At 51.8% G+C, this 16,862-nt stretch overlaps 1 protein-coding gene across 1 annotated transcript in view; it reads left to right on the forward strand.

The window, feature by feature from the left end:
• Positions 1–4,827: 4,827 nt before the first annotated feature.
• The window catches only part of FOXK1 (forkhead box K1), a 58,937-nt gene continuing 46,902 nt past the window's right edge, over positions 4,828–16,862 (forward strand). The window contains exon 1 of the mRNA XM_065892752.1: positions 4,828–5,348. Within this exon, the coding sequence (XP_065748824.1) occupies positions 4,828–5,348 (521 nt within the window). The remainder of the gene's footprint in view (positions 5,349–16,862) is intronic.

Consider the following 16,862-nt stretch of genomic DNA (forward strand, 5'->3'; position numbering starts at 1 on the left):
CTCGAAGCTGTGAGTGTGGACCCGCCGCTTTCAGATTCTGAGGCTTCTCAGCCCATCCGCCCACCTTCAGGCCCAGCCAGGACTAGGTGGAGGGGTTTCCACCGGGCCCCTGTCTTGTGATGGGGAACAGCAGGCCAAACGAGGACCCCTTCGGCTCAGGGCAGGAGGGTGACCCCGTCGGCGCTTTTTGCGGAGGTCTTGTACGGCTCTGCCCGGACCACGTTGGTGTGATTCCCTGACTTTGGAGGATGAGGGGAGGAGGGGGCAGACGCAGCCCAGCCACACCCCGCCCCCAGAGCAGCACTGTCCAGAACTTTCTACAGTTATGGGAACTTTCTTCACCTGCACTGTTCTGTACAGCAGCCATTGGCCACGTGGGTCTCCAGATCCAGCTGTTGGAATGTGGCTCGTGCCACGTTTCACGAGGAAGGGTTTCATTTTATTTCATTTTCGTTAGAGTATAAGTGTAGATAGCCAGATGTGACTAGCGGCTTCTGAATTGGACGATATGGCCCTTAATCCTTGTTTTGGGTCTATAATCACAAACTCTCTAGAGATGTGTATATATATATATATTTTTTTTTAACTTTAAATTAAATGCACATAGAGTGAAAGGTACACGGAGTAAAATTCACTTTTTCTGGGTACAATTCTGCTTCTTTTGACACATACGTGGGGTCATATAATCACCACCACAACCATCACCTCCCACCCAGGATTCCCACGTGTCATTTTGTAGCTAGCCTCTCCGCAGACCTCCAGTCCCTGGAATCACTCATCTGTTTCTGCCTCTCTAGTTTTGCTTTTTCCAGGATGTCCTCCAAATGAAAGCACACAGGATGCCCTTGGGGTCCTCCGTGTTGTCCTCTGTATGCGTCCTTTGCTCCTTTGCAGTGCTGTGTGATGTTCCTTTGCACGGTTGTACCTAAGCTTGTTTTCCACTCCCCAAGTGAGGTGCGTTTGGATTGTTGGGTTGTCGAGTTTGGGGTCTTTAGGGAAAGAGCCACTGCAGGTAATCACGTACAAGTTTTTGTGTCCACACAAGTCTTCATTTCACTTGGATAAAGAGCTAGCGATGGGGTTGCAGGTCATTCGGTAAGGTCGTTGAACTGTATGAGGAACTGCCAGACTCTTGCAAAGTGGCAGTACCGTCTTGACTTCTGCGAGCCACGTGGGAGAACTCCAGACCTTCTCATCAATTTTCCCAGAAATCCCAGCGCGGTTTTATCCTGCTTCCTAACAATGAATGACGTTGAGCATCTTTTCCTGGGCTTGTTTTTCACGCCTGTATCTTTAGTGAAGGATCTGTTCATGTGGTTTTTTTTGTTTTGTATTTAAGACTTTAATTATCTTTTTTTTTTTTTTTTTTGTTTTTGGCTGTGTTGGGTCTTAGTTGCTGCACACGGACTTTCTCTAGTTGCGGCGAGCGGGGTCTACTCTTCGTTGCGGTGCGCGGGCTTCTCATTGTGGTTGCCTCTCTTGCTGCGGAGCACAGGCCCTAGGCGCACAGGCTCAATAGTTGTGGCGCACGGGCTTAGTTGCTCCGCGGCATGTGGGACCTTCCTGCACCAGGGCTCGAACCCGTGTCCCTTGCATTGGCAGGCGAATTCCTAACCACTGCGCCACCAGGGAAGTCCCACGTGTGTTTGTTTTTAATGGATTGTTTCTCCAGATATTTCATGGCCTCTTTTTAACATGGCCTTCATCGTCACCCCCCAGTACGGTGTGTTTTTCTTGTAAACGGTTTAGTGTCTGGTAGTTAATTCTGTTCCTTTTTGTTCCTGCGACCAGCTCCAGAGGCTTCCATCAGGGTAAGAGCCTGGGTGTCGTGGGCTCCCAGCAGTTGACTGGGTTCTCCCTCGCAAATTTTTTCTTTTTCCTTTTTTGAGCGAATGCATCGTGAAGCAGCTTTAGCAGGCCCTCTAGACCCGGAGAGAGTGTGAGAAGAATTCACTTTCTCCGATTCTGGTTCTATAATGGCTTTTTATTGCCCCCTTTCTGGACCTCTCTGTTGAAGCTGTCAGTGTATCGAAGGCTTGCTGTTTAAGAGGAAAGGAACTGCAAGGTTCAGTGGGTGTCTAGGATTGCAGGGTCATCGTGAGTCAGCCCTGGGAGCTCCTGCTATTGTCACGTACAGGTTCTTGCTGGTCAGGAAAAGAACTGTCCAGGTCTGTCAGTATGCGCAGAAGTCTTCACATTTAATATCGTCAAGCCTGAGGGCCGTGGAAGCACATATATCCCTCTTGTTCTCAAACAGACCTGTCATTAACAAGAGAGAAGTCACCCCAGATGAGCCAGAGGAAAGAACTTTGGAGGTTTTATGTAAATCTCTCTCTTTAAAGAAAACATTGTGGTAAAAGACACGTAACCCAACATTTACGATCTTAACTATTTTAAGTGTACAGTTTGGTAGCGTCAAGTACATTCAGATTATTGGCAGCCATCACCATCGTCATCTCCAAAACGTTTTCATCTTGCAAAATGGAAGCTCTGTCCCCATTAAACGCTCACTCCCCATTCATTCCCTGTCCCTCTGGGAAGTAACCACCCTTCTACTTTTTGTCTCTGTGAACTTGACTCTCCTAGGGACCCCACATAAGCGGAATCGTACAGGACCTCTCTTTTCGTGACCAGTTGATTTCTCTTAGCCCCATGTCTCCAGGATTCATCCACGTTGTAGCAGGTGTCAGAACTGCCTTTGTGTTTAAGGCTGAATAATGTCCCATCAGACATGTCGGTGGACCCTTGGCTTGTTTCCATCTTTTGGATATTGTGAACAACGCTGCTATGAATGTGAGTGTACAGATGTCATTTCAAGACCCTGCTTTCGGGACTTCTCTGGTGGTGCAGTGGTTAGGAATCCGCCTGCTAGTGCGGGGGACACGGGTTCGAGCCCTGGTCGGGGAAGATCCCACGTACCGCAGAGCAACTAAGCCCATGCACCACAACTACTGAGCCTGCACTCTAGAGCCCGCGAGCCACAACTACTGAGCCCACGTGCTGCAACTACTGAAGCCCGCGTGCCTAAAGCCCGTGCTCCACAAGAGAAGCCACCTCAATGAGAAGCCCATGCATGGAAACGAAGAGTAGCCCCCCGCTCGCTGCAACTAGAGAGAGCCCGCGTGCAGCAATGAAAACCCAACGCAGCCCAAAATAAATAAACAAATTTATTTAAAGACCCTGCTTTCAGTTCTCGTGGGTATAGACCGAAAAGTGGAATCGCTGAATCAGATGATCGTATGTTTTCCACCAGACTGCTTTCTAGAGGGGCTGCAGCGTTCTCCATTCCCGCCAGCAATGCGTCTGTAAACGTCTTTGTCTGAGATAAATATTGCTTGACTCCCGTAACTTCTCCCCATCTCCCTAATTCAGCCCCTGGCCTGGTCTACGAGTTTCCTAGCTGGCCTCCTATGATCACGCAGACCCCTTTCGGATTCAGGCTCTGCCCGACAGCCAGTGATCCTAATTCCGATATGTGGGTCTGCATGTTGCCATGCTGCTTACAGCCCCTCAGTGGTTCCCATTGCTTTGGGGATCAGACCCCAGTTACACGACTGATGCTGTTCAGCTGGTGTGGTCACTCTCTCTTTTCCACCTGTCAATCCTGGGAAGGCACCACGCCCCGTTCCTTAGCACGTGCTGTTCCTTGGCTGGAATGCCATCCCCGGACTCCAACCCCCTCTCCTAATCATCGCTGGACTTCAGTTCAAGTATCACTCCTTAGGGAAGAGATCCCTGACCCCGTTTTTGTCTTCCTCCACCTTCAAGTAGGTTCTCCCGTTACAGCTTCTTGTAAAAATGTCTTACTTGCCCCCCAAGCACTAATTCTGTTTGTACCCATATATTCAGTCATGTGACAGTTGGGCTAATATCTGTTGCAGCCCCAGGCTGGACAGTGGGTACGAAGACAAGCTTCCCACCCTAGGGGGGCCACACTCCCTACACATGTCACTGGGCAACAGTGCCTCACGGGACTTGAGACAGATGTAATTTTGTATGTATTTATTAGAATGTTACTTGATTCCTGTCCGCATCTCCCAGTACACCGTAAGCTCTACCAGGGAGGGTCTGTTTTCTCCCGCTCAATAATTATTAAATGATGGCAGTGTGCAGACACTGCCACCTTTTTGTAGGGGGCCCTGGCTGAATTAGGAATGCATGAAGCATTGCGGGATCCGAAGGATGCCTAAGGTGGCCAAGTCTGCGTTTTCACAGAAGACTCCTCTGCAGGCGTCTGCCTTCCCCCGTGAGACTGTAAGAGGTGTAAAGGGCCAGGGGCGACTGCACCGGGCCCTAGTATGGGTCCCAGGATACTTGTCTAGATACTTGTTGAGCGAATGTATGACTCCAAAAAGGAACACGGGGCATCAGGGATCGCAAGCATCTCTAGGCAAACTTCAGTTACAGCTGGAAACCCCTTAAACTGGGTGCCTAAGTATCGCACTTTAGGGTTGGCGGATGCAGCCAACTAGGGCCCCGGAGACTGCTGACGTCAGTTGTCCCTTCTCCAGTGAGTGACCCAGGATCAAAACTTTCCAGGGAGACTTTTTCGGGGGTTCCCCGCCCCAGTCCCGGGACGGAGGAAGGGACAGCCCACGGCCGGGGGCGGTGGGCGAGGCGCTACCCGGGGGCCGGCGAGGCTGGCCGGGCGCGGACACCGTCCCCCACCCCGCCCCGCGCGCCCCCGCGAGCACCGGCGGACGGGGAGCGCGGCCCGCAGGCTCCGCTCCGCCGCGATCCGGACCGGGATCCCGCTCCCGCCGCGCCCCGCGGAGCCCCGCCCCCTGCGCGGCGCCGCCGCCGGAGGCCGCTTGGAGCTGTGCGAACATGGCCGAAGTCGGCGAGGACAGCGGGGCCCGCGCCCTGCTGGCGCTGCGCTCGGCACCCTGCAGCCCCGTGCTTTGCGCCGCCGCCGCCGCCGCCTTCCCCGCCGCCGCCGCCCCCGCGCCCGGGCCCGCCGCGCCGTCGCCGCCGCCGCCCGCCCAGCCCCCGCCCCCGCCCCCGCCGCCGCCGGGCTCGATAGCCGGGGGCGCGGGGGGCGCGGCGGGCGAGGCCCTGGTGGCCGCGGCGGCCGCCTCGGTGCGCCGGAGCCCCGGGCCCGCGCTGGCGCGCCTGGAGGGCCGCGAGTTCGAGTTTCTCATGCGGCAGCCCAGCGTCACCATCGGTCGCAACTCGTCGCAGGGCTCGGTGGACCTGAGCATGGGCCTGTCCAGCTTCATCTCGCGACGCCACCTGCAGCTCAGCTTCCAGGAGCCGCACTTCTACCTGCGGTGCCTCGGCAAGAACGGCGTCTTCGTGGACGGGGCCTTCCAGCGTCGCGGCGCGCCCGCTCTGCAGCTGCCCAAACAGTGAGTGCCGCGGCCCCCGCCCGGCCCGGGCCCCGGGTCACCCCCGCCCCCGCCCCGCCCCCCGCCGGGCCTGGGCCCGAGATCAACCCGACCCCCGGGGACGGCCCCGGGAGCCCCGAGGACCGGGCCCCGAGGGTCGCCCTTGCCCCTCCCCAAGCTGGACACCAGGGTCGCCCTCTCCCCGCCACCCTGTTTGGACCCGGGTCGGCGCCAAACGCACTCCCGAGGAGAAGGGTTGGCGTCAGGCGGTGTCGCTCCGGGAGGTGCGGGGTCCCTGGGGGCAGCGGCAGTGCCCCCGGCCATAGGGGCCAGCTGTGAATTGGGGCCGGGAGGGGACGGCCGGAGAGTGGGCTGGGGTCGGGACAGGAAGTGCCCTCTTCTCAGTGGACCTGAGGACGCAGGTCTGGGGTCGCCAGCGCTGGGGGCGTTCACCGCACAGTTGGGGTTCCTGGGCAGGAGGGGAAGAGGCCGGGCGGGGAGGCAGGGCAAGGAGAGGGGGACCCGGCGCGCTTGGGGACAGGCCGCGGATGCCCCACGGTGCTTTAGCAACATCCTCGTGTTCCCGGGCTCTTCCGGTTCCCGGGGCAGCTGCTCTGCCCCAGGAGATCTTGCTTTCCGGAGATCTTTTGATCAGGAGAAAGCCTGTTTGGTTACTCATGCGGTCCTTAGGCACTTTCTTTTTCTGTGTAGCAGTTGCTTCTAACTCCTCAGCAGTGTTTATATTTCTTCAGCGTGCTTGGGTTCCAGAGTTGTCTCTGACTAATTACTCTCGCTTTTATAAGCACCCTGGGTCCAGAGAGTTTTTGCCGGGGTGATTGCCTGTTTCTGTAACCATCTCCCCTTTCGAGGGTATTGGCACGTTTGGTTGTAAGTATTGTACTGAATACTTTTCAACATCAACGATGACTCACTGGTGTTCGGGGCGTGAGGGGGGGGGGCGTATACAGACTTTGTTCTCCAAACGTGAAAGGTGTGTGTGTGTTTCTGTAAAATCGGGACTTGGTGAATGACAGAGTTGTTTTATCCCATGGCTGCTGTTACTCTGTCCTGCCTTTTCTGTGACCTACACACTCTCTGCGTTTCTGGGCCCTTAAATGCATTCTGGGTCCAGTCCCTCACGGTGAGAAAGTGACAGGTAAACAGCGCCTTCCCCTCCCTGCCCTTCCCTGGCCTGCCTGGTGGCTCTCAGAGGCCCGTTCTGCTCAGGCCTCTTTTTATAATTCAGGTTCTGTACGGGCATCCATCCAGCAACCCTGTTTTCACAGTTCCCTGCCTAGCTGTTGAGAGGGTGCAGCCCCAAAGAGGCCCCAGCTACTCTTTTCTCTAACTCAAGGGTAGGACATTTCAGCCCGAGAGTCCTCAGATCACGTGCGAGTACCGAGTCCCTTGTTTATGAAATGTGGTTGGTGTTCACGCTGCCTTCCTAGCCCGTGTAGCCAGCAGCCCAGATGTCCCCTGCCCTCTGGCTGGGGCTTTGCCCACGGTGCGCGTCTGGCTGGGTTCAAGTTCAGTGGTGCTCTGAGCAACAGCCGCGCAGGCGGCGCTGGAGAATTTACAGGAACAGGAGAAACATGCTGGCGGAGAAACACCACGTGGATGCCCGTGTCTGCCCTCCCGGCAGAGGGCACTTTGCTTCTGAAACCGTCAGAGCCCGTGGACAAACATGTTAGCAGTCCGAGCGGTTTTATGTTCTTTTTATTTGAGAAAACTAAACCTGTAGGTGGTAGCATCTGTAGGACAGGCTGTTGGAAGCTGCTTTTTAGAATTAGATCAGGGTGCTTTGGCCCACCATGTGGAGAGTAATCAAGAAATGCTAATGATGCAGAGGAAGGAAGTTGGACGTGTACGTTCTTGTCACCTCGAAATGGGAAATTCAGTGCTGACTTTCAAAGAACGGTAGCAGTTAACTGTCTGTTTCCTCTCAGGCGTTGGTGCACAGTTTTGCCATGAGCCTTCGAAGTTGTGAATTTCTCCACCATAAATTCAGAGTTCTTATCCATGTTGGAATTTTGTTGTGTGCATTTTGTGGCTACAGCTGCCTGAGACTTGGAGCTCTTCCTTGCGTTGTAGCGGTTCACCCTTTCCTGCCCTGTGAGGCCGCATCCCCCCTCCAGCGCCCCCAGGGCACGGCTCCCCAGGCCGCCCCTCCCTTTCCACCCGGGACTCAGGGAAGCACTAGGTGGAGAGGAGCCCCAGAGTCCACCCACACTTGTGACTACAAGTAAGTTTTTCGAAAACTAAAATGAAATAATTTTGAAATTACTGGTAGGGAAAAAATTCCACATGACACAACTTAGAGCTGACCTTGATCCATGACTGTGGGTGCATGCAGAGGGAAGTGCAGCAGGTCCTGGTGTAGCCCCTCCTGTGCGATTCTCCGGCCCTCGTTCCCCAGGGCTGGGCTGGGCACTTTTTATCTTTAAGTGGAGACACAGCACGGGAGCTGGCTGGCAGTAGGTGCGCACAGAGGAGTTGACGTTTGTTGAATGAAAAATCCATGAGTGAATCTGCAGCTTCCCCAGAGGAGAAGCAGTGTCACCAACTTAGTGGGTTTCCGAGGTGGGTGGTCAGCAGGCCTTCCTGGGTCTGCGGGTGGACATGGTTCGTGTGTGTGACTGTAGGTCTTGATACCAGCAGATTTGGAGTTTGAATTAGACGTAATCTGTGAACTACAGGAAAAAGACCCAGCACAGCCTTGTACTTGCTCTTCCTTTCTTTCTTCCAACCTTCTTTCCTGATACTGTTATAAAATAAGCATGGACTATATGAATAATTACAGTAAAAACTAGACTTCCGTTTGTGGTGGTTTCTGTGAGTGGTAAGATGTATGTGATTCTTTTCTTCTTTTTACTTTGTGTCCCAAATTTTCTGGGATGAGCATGGCTCTTTTTTTTTCTTTTCAACACTCATTATTACAGAAAGTTTCAAGCATAAAAACAGAGGAGTGTGTTCCACGTGCCCATCACCCAGCCTCTACAGCTACCATGTTGTGGCCAAGCTTGTTTCATCTTCGTCCCCCCCCCACCCCCCGACCCCCAGGTATTTGGAAGAAAATCACAAATGTCCTATCACTCCATCTGTAAATATTTCAGTAAAAGGTAAAGATCCCCTTTTTAAAACCTAACCACAATGTCCTTATCACACCTAGAAAACTGATGACAATTTCTTACTATCATCAAACTTCCAATGGATGTGGATTTCCCTTACCATCTCATGAATTTGGTTTTTTCTTTTCTTGCAGTGTGTTTGTTTAATCAGGAACCAAATCAGGTCCAGACACTATGATTGGTTGGCATATCTCTCCCATCTCTCTCAATCTATAGGCTTCATCTCACTCTTTTTTTTTTCTTTTCTCAATGAGGAAACAGGGTCATTTGTCCCGTACACTTTCCCACGGTCTCTTTTCTTTATTTCTTTTTTTTTAATTTGCCGTATTCTGAATTCTTTTGGCCATTACCTACACCAGGACTTTTTTTTTTTAGAAGATGTTGGGGGTAGGAGTTTATTAATTAATTTACTTATTTTTGCTGTGTTGGGTCTTCGTTTCTGTGCGAGGGCTTTCTCTAGTTGTGGCAAGCAGGGGCCACTCTTCATCGCGATGCACGGGCCTCTCACTGTTGCGGCCTCTCTTGTTGCGGAGCACAGGCTGCAGACGCGCAGGCTCAGTAGTTGTGGCTCACGGGCCTAGTTGCTCCATGGCATGTGGGATCCTTCCAGACCAGGGCTCGAACCCGTGTCCCCTGCATTAGCAGGCCGACTCTCAACCACTGCGCCACCAGGGAAGCTCCTCCCACAGTCTTTTTTTTTTTTTTTTTTGCGGTACGAGGGCCTCTCACTGTTGTGGCCTCTCCCGTTGCGGAGCACAGGCTCCGGACGCGCAGGCTCAGCGGCCACGGCTCACGGGCCCAGCCGCTCCGCAGCATGTGGGATCTTCCCGGACCGGGGCACGAACCCACGTCCCCTGTATCAGCAGGCGGATTCTCAACCACTGTGCCACCAGGGAAGCCCCCACGGTCTCTTTTTACAGATTGGATTCCCGTGGTGTCCATTTACTGCATCCTCTCCCCTGCCGTTCCTGTAAATTAGGTTGTCGGACGTGGAGATTTGATCAGACTCGGGTTCGATGTGTTTTGCTGGAACTGCCGCACAGGCAGTGGTGCGTCGGTCTGTCAGGAAGCAGGCCCGTCTGTTTGTCCCCGTGGCAGCTTTTGATGGGCACTGCCTATATCCATAAATCTATTATCACCTGCACTCTTTTTTTTTTTTTTTTTTTTTTGCGGTACACGGGTCTCTCCCTGTTGCGGCCTCTCTTGTTGCGGAGCACAGGCTGCAGACGCGCAGGCTCAGTAGTTGTGGCTCACGGGCCTAGTTGCTCCATGGCATGTGGGATCCTTCCAGACCAGGGCTCGAACCCGTGTCCCCTGCATTAGCAGGCAGACTCTCAACCACTGCGCCACCAGGGAAGCTCCTCCCACAGTCTTTTTTTTTTTTTTTTTTGCGGTACGAGGGCCTCTCACTGTTGTGGCCTCTCCCGTTGCGGAGCACAGGCTCCGGACGCGCAGGCTCAGCGGCCATGGCTCACGGGCCCAGCCGCTCCGCGGCATGTGGGATCTTCCCGGACCGGCATACGAACCCATGTCCCCTGCATCGGCAGGCGGACTCTCAACCACTGCGCCCCCAGGGAAGCCCTCCCCTGCACTCTTGCCACTCATTTTGGCTGCCAGCACGTGTACCTCAGCATGCTGACGCATTCTGCCCTCTGAAAGGCATGTTTGAACGGCAGATGTTACGGATCACGGCCTCCACACGCGCACTGTTCATAAAAGTAATTAACAGTGACCACCAAGGCATTTCACTACATAAAATAATTGTTTAGGCCTTGTGAAAACATACAGGACATAGTTTCTCATTGCTCTTCCAACTGGTCCTGTGAAGAACATCGACTTTGTTACTAACCATCTTACAGTAGTTCTCAGATTGAGATTATATTGAAATTAACTGGAAAATGCCCCAGACTTAGTGGAGACAGCAGGTGTCTGCTGAATGCCTCAGGGCCCAGCGTCCCAGAAACAGCAGCAGTGTTCCTTTTCTCCCCCACCCTCCTCACTGTGCCTCCCAGTCTGCTGGGCGCTACGGGGTCCTTCCGTGACCCGAAGCCTTCTTGCTGGGTGGTGGGTTCAGGAGTGTATCTGTGTGCTGAGCTGGGGGTGCGCTTGGGGCAAGAGAGGGCATCAGATCAGTCTGTTGCCAGTGGCTGAAGAGGTAGAGACTGAGATCGTGCCAGCTGTGTTTCCACGTGGAGAGGAGACCGGTGACCAGGGGGCAGTGACATGTGTGGGCCTGCTCAGAGCTGGGAGGGCCACGGAGCCAGCTGGTCATTCAGGCCTGACCCGGCAGGACCTGCGGGAGGGTGGCCCGGGGACTGGCGAGGAAGAGATTCAGCTGAAAGACCTTCTGATGGAAGAACGTTCTGATCTAGCGACGGGGTAGAAGAGACAGTGCGTCTGGAAGCTGGAGGGATGATAACCACGCAGAATGAAGCTGGGGGGGTCAGGGGTGCGGGGAACGTGCCGTGGCGGGAACGGAGCTTTAGACGTAGGCCGCATCTGGATGGTGTGGTCAAAATACGAAATGTGGCATTTTCTCTAAAAGCTGTCTTCTGCTTTTCTTGCTAGTTGGCGGTCACTGTGTGTCACGTGTACTTGTTCAAAGTTAGGCTGTGTCTTGTTAAAGACTTTCTTTAAAAAGGTTTATATTTCACCAAGGAAGACATACAGGTGGCCAGGAGGCACATGAAAAGGTGCTCAACATCACTAATTATTAGAGAAATGCAAGTCAAAACTACAGCGAGGTATATCACCTCACGACGGTCAGAATAGTCATTATCAAAAAATCTACAAACAATAAATGCTGGAAAGGGTGTGGTGAAAAGGGAACCCTCCTGCCCTGTTGGTGGGAATGTAAATTGATAAATGCACTATGGAGAGCAGTATGGAGGTTCCTTAAAAAAATTAAAAATAGAACTACCATAGGACCAGCAATCCCACTACTGGGCATATACCCTGAGAAAAAAGAGTCATGGGGGGCTTCCCTGGTGGCGCGGCGGCTGAGAGTCCGCCTGCCGATGCAGGGGACACGGGTTCGTGCCCCGGTCCGGGAGGATCCCACATGCCGCGGAGCGGCTGGGCCCGTGAGCCATGGCCGCTGAGCCTGCGCGTCCGGAGCCTGTGCTCCGCTACGGGAGAGGCCACAACAGTGAGAGGCCCGCGTACCGGAAAAAAAAAAAAAAAAAAAAAGAGTCAAGTACCACAGTGTTCATTGCAGCTCTGTTTACAACAGCCAGGACGTGGAAGCAACCTAAGCATCCATCGACAGATGAGTGGATAAAGAAGATGTGGCACATATATACGATGGACCATTACTCAGCCATAAAAAGAAACAAAATTGAATCATTTTTAGTGAGGTGGATGGACCTAGAGTCTGTAATACAGACTGAAGTAAGTCAGAAAGAGAAAAACAAATACCATACGCTAACACATATATATGGAATCTAAAAAAAAAAAAAAAAGGTACTGATGAACCTAGTTGCAGGGCAGGAATAAAGAAGTCGATATAGAGAACAGACTTGAGGACATGGGGTGGGAGGGTGAAGCTGGGGTGAAGTGAGAGTAGCATGGACATATATACACTACTGAATGTAAAACAGTTGGCTGGTGGGAAGCGGCAGCACAGCACAGGGAGATCGGCTCGGTGCTTTGCGATGACCTAGAGGGGTGGGGTAGGGAGGGTGGGAGGGAGGCTCCAGAGGGAGGGGATCTGGGGACATGTGTCTGCATGTGGCTGATTCGCTTTGCTGTGTAACAGAAACTAAGGCGGTACTGTGAGGCAATTATACTCCAATAAAGGTCTATTAAAAGATAAAAAAGAATTTTTTTAATTAAAAAAAAGGTTTCTAGGAGTGTAGGAAATTGGGAGCTAGTACATTAAATCTATGTTCTAGTGTTGAGTTCGCATTGAGTTTTTTGGGCTTATCACCCATATAAGAAAGTTTCTATAGTATTTAAAAAATCAGTCTATGAGAAGGATGGTATTTATCGTGTCGTATGTGTTGAGTTTGTAATAAACTTATTAAAGCCTTTGTCATCGATGAAGGAATGGAATTGGTAGGTGCTAAAAGGGTATTGAGTAGAGTTTGTTTTGTTTTGTTCTGTTTTTTGCGGTACGCAGGAGAGGCTCCGGACGCGCAGGCTCAGCGGCCATGGCTCACGGGCCCAGCCGCTCCACGGCACGTGGGATCTTCCCGGACCGGGGCACGAACCCGTGTCCCCTGCATCGGCAGGCGGACTCTCGACCACTGCGCCACCAGGGAAGCCCTTGAGTAGAGTTTTAATGGTGTTCATAGTACTTTGGAAAAAGACACAGCTATGTTTAAAATTATGTGCTGAAATGAAAGCATTTGATGCGGAGACACGGTAATTTGCTGTTTTTGCGTCTTGTGAATGTCAGGAGATAAACTTGCTAAATTAATGACAACTGGAATTACAGTGATGCCTCGTTTCCATAATTAACGAATATTTAAAGGATTTCATATTAAAATGAGAGGATTTTATAACTTGCTTTTACTTTGATTTCCTGGAAAATAGGCCCTTGCATCGTGACTTGTTAGGAGATTTTGTAGTTAATTTTCATTGCTGCCGTCGCTTTTCACGAGTTTCTAGTTTTCTGGTAAGATGTTGCCAGTTGATCTAAAAAGAAAGAAAAATGTAATCTGCCTGTGTGCACGTGTTTCATGACCGTGTAAAGGGAAGCCAGGGAGGCATGCTGGGTGTTGCCTGTGTGCACGTGTTTCATGACCGTGTAAAGGGAAGCCAGGGAGGCATGCTGGGTGTTGCCTGTGTGCACGTGTTTCATGACCGTGTAAAGGGAAGCCAGGGAGGCATGCTGGGTGTTGTCCAGGGCTCTGCAGAGCACTAGGTGTCCCGGCTGGTTTGGTGGTGACGGGCTGTGGCTGCACCCCTGAGGTGGACATCACAGGCTTTCTTTCCCTGGGTGCGATGGGGGTGAGCCAGTGCGGGGCTTGCCTCCCTTAGACCTGACGGTTCCAGCGCTAAATCCTGAGCTGCTTGCAAATACGCGGCTTCTCTCTCCTGAGAACGATTTTCAGTCTGGACAGTTTGTCCATAACTTGGTTAAGAAGGAACTTTTGCCCTTAGTCATCCGTGACGTGTTTAACCATTTGTTTCCCCTGATGTGTGCGTGTAGAGCTGAGCTCTGACCACCCTGCTGCCCACGGCTGCTGGCGTTCATCCCTTAGCAGAGGTCCCAGCGCTTCTGCAGGCCTTCCCTTCACCTGCCACCTGCGTCTCAAGGTACGCGGCTGCCTTTGGGCAGAGGTGCCTCTGGGCATCCCGTACCTCTGTTTAGTCCATCAACTCTCAGGGTTTGGGGCCCTCACCCATTACTGGGGAGCCCAGGGAGCTTTTGTTTATGTGGGATTTGTCTGTTACACTTACCTCATTCGAAATTAGAACTGAGAAATTAAACTCTATATATTAATCTATTCAAAAATAGCAATAATAAGCCTATTTCAAAAATAAGTTTTTATGAAAAAATAGCTCAGTCTATTTTGTATTTCAAACAAAAGAAGTTAGGATAGGGGTATTCATTTTTTGGTATGTCTTTCATGTCTGCCTTGATAGAAGACAGCTGAATTTTATAGCTGCCTCTGCTTTTAGTCTGTTGTGATACGTTGTTTCAGTGAAGTATATGGAAGAAAATCCAGCCTTACAGAAATATGTAGCTGGGAAAGGGAGGAGTGTTGTAGTAGCCTTTCAGGAAATTGTGGATGCTCTTTGATGCCTCTCCAGAACTGGACAGTAGTAGTTTCTTAAACGTTAATTGCAGGATGGAATCTGAAACCTCATCAGTGGAGTTTTGGTGAAACTCCGTGAAATCCGTTGCTTTCTCTTGCATTTTGAATAAATCTTTTACCCATGTGTGAATTTGTAACCTCTTGCATTGGTCATTGAGAAAAATATTGATTGAATTACGTAGATCTAATGTCCGTATATCTTACTACACAAATGTTTTATCTTCGATTGGTAGTTAAATTGATCCCCTTGAACCCAACAACTCATTTTTGTTTAATGTATTTATTTATTTGTTTATTTTTGGCTGTGTTGGGTCTTCGTTGCTGCGTGCAGGCTTTCTCTAGTTGCGGCGAGCGGGGGCTACTCTTTGTTGTGGTGCGCGGGCTTCTCATCGCAGTGGCTTCTCGTTGCAGAGCACGGGCTCTAGGCGCGCGGGCTTCAGTGGTTGTGGCTCGCAGGCTCTAGAGCACAGGCTCAGTAGTTTTGGCACCTGGGCTTAGCTGCTCCTCGGCATGTGGGATCTTCCCAGGGCTCGACAGGGCTCGAACCTGTGTCCCCTGCACTGGCAGGCGGATTCTTAACCACTGCGCCACCAGGGAAGTCCCACAATTCATGGTTTTGAAAATAGAAATCTATGAAAGGATCAGGCTTTTTGATGTAATTTGCTTTTTAAATTCGCTTTAAAAGTTGAGTGACAGTACATTTTGTAGAAATAAAGAAGTCATAACTTTGTCATTGACCTTTATTAGCATCTGGTGGCATAATTTGGCTTAAATTTAGTATTTTTTGTATCTACAATCAATTCTTATTTCAGGTGGCACTATCCAGCTTGTCAGTTATTTCTGTTATTTTCCCACAGCCAAGCAGGGTGCTCTGGGGTTCCTGGGTGACACCCCTGCTTTTTCCCTTCAGCCGTGGGTGTGGACCCACCAGGAAACAGCAGAGTGAAGTGGGTGGACACGGAGTGACTCAGCCCTCGAGGGATGTCAGTGACAAAACGGGCTTTTATGGACATTATTCCTTTTTTGGGGTTTTTTGGGTAACCTTTCTGAGCACACTTGTGAACAACTCGGCCCCCTTTTGATAAACGTAAACCTTATTCTACCCCTTCCCAATCCGGTCTTTTTCTCTCTCTTTCTTCCTTCCTCCCAGTAACTCGGTATCACATATAGGATAAAACACATTTTTCGTCTGTGCTGAAAAAGCTTTGCCTTTTGTGACTTGTATCATGAAAACCAGCGGGGCTTGTTGTTTTCCAGGTGGACGGTTGTAACATCATATGTGCTGGGATGCCTCCCTTGCCGCCCCCCACTTGCAGTGCTCTGTTTCACAGATTGTGTTTGGTTGGGGAGCAGCATATAGGATTCAAAAAGTGAGTGTATATCTTTCCGTTGGGATTTTGTGCCAATTGTCATGTAAGGTGGGTGGTGCTGACCCGATGTGGCGGGTGTACCTTTGCTGGGGAACCCGCAACGCTGGGTTTCGGGGTGAGCTGCGGGGAGACCAGCCTCGGGAGCTGGGCATGAGTCCCCGCAGATGAACGCACGTTCCCGGGGCCAGGCTGTTGTCTGTAGAAAGCCTGCCCAGAAATCCTCCCTCCCGAGTGTGGTTTGGATACAGTTTACTGAGGAAATTAAGGAGCCTCCTGTGTGTTACCAGGAAGTCTTGGCTGGAACTTTCCTCGGTGAAAAATAATTTGTAAATTTAGTAACTTTTCGGAGCTGATTTTGAAAGGATGTTAGAATGAAATCTGATGATACTAGTGACAAAGCACATGACAGAGCAGACAGGCTGGAGCCGTCGGGGCGACGTGAAAAGGAAGATCGCACAGCAGAAGTCCGTGCTCTCCTCCACCTCCACCCGTGGGGATGTAAATATCTGGTCTGCTTGGCAGTTACGTCCCCGACGCAGGGAACAGTGACTCATCGCAGCCGGAGGAAAGCACCTTCCCTTCAGAGTGCCCAGCTCCTGGACTGACTCCGTGTTGACCAGGAGCGCTTGCTGCCCTGTTAGGTCCTGGCCTGCAGCGTGACTCGGCTGATTGTTCCACTCGCTCAGCAATTCTGTTTTTCTCTGGCGTTGCGGTGTGAGCAGACTTTCCAGGCCTGCCCACCCTTGGTTGGCCGGGCAGGGATCTCCTGGAGTCTGGAACGGCCTGCAATGATAGAAGCGGCCAGCAGGGCAGCCCGGGTCCTGCGTGGCTGTTGACGCTTGAACTGTGGCGAATGTGACCAAAGAACTGAATTTTAATTTTTTTAATTTTTTTTTTTTTTGGCTGCCTCGCGCGGCGTGTGGGATCTCAGTTCCCCGACCAGGGATCAAACCCGCGCCCCCTACAGTGGAAGCGCCGAGTCTCAGCCACTGGACCGCCTGGGAAGTCCCTGAATTTTAATTTTTATTTCATTTTTCAGTTAATTTAAGTTAAACTGACTGCATGTGCCGAGGCCCCCCGGGTGCTCTTGGGGACGTGGTAGGTCCATGGGTGCCCAAGCCCAGGGGTGTGGCCGCTGCCTCAGTTTACCCGCTCGCCTCCGAGGCACGAGTCTTGCTTTCCGCCGTGCGCTTCGAAATGCAGGGATGGGAAGGCCTGGTCCAGGCCATGGGGTCAGGTTGTGTGCAGGGCAAGCAGCCCTTCCGCAGAGGG

This window comes from Phocoena phocoena, chromosome 15, assembly GCF_963924675.1.
Source record: "Phocoena phocoena chromosome 15, mPhoPho1.1, whole genome shotgun sequence".
Taxonomy (NCBI): Eukaryota; Metazoa; Chordata; class Mammalia; order Artiodactyla; family Phocoenidae; genus Phocoena; species Phocoena phocoena.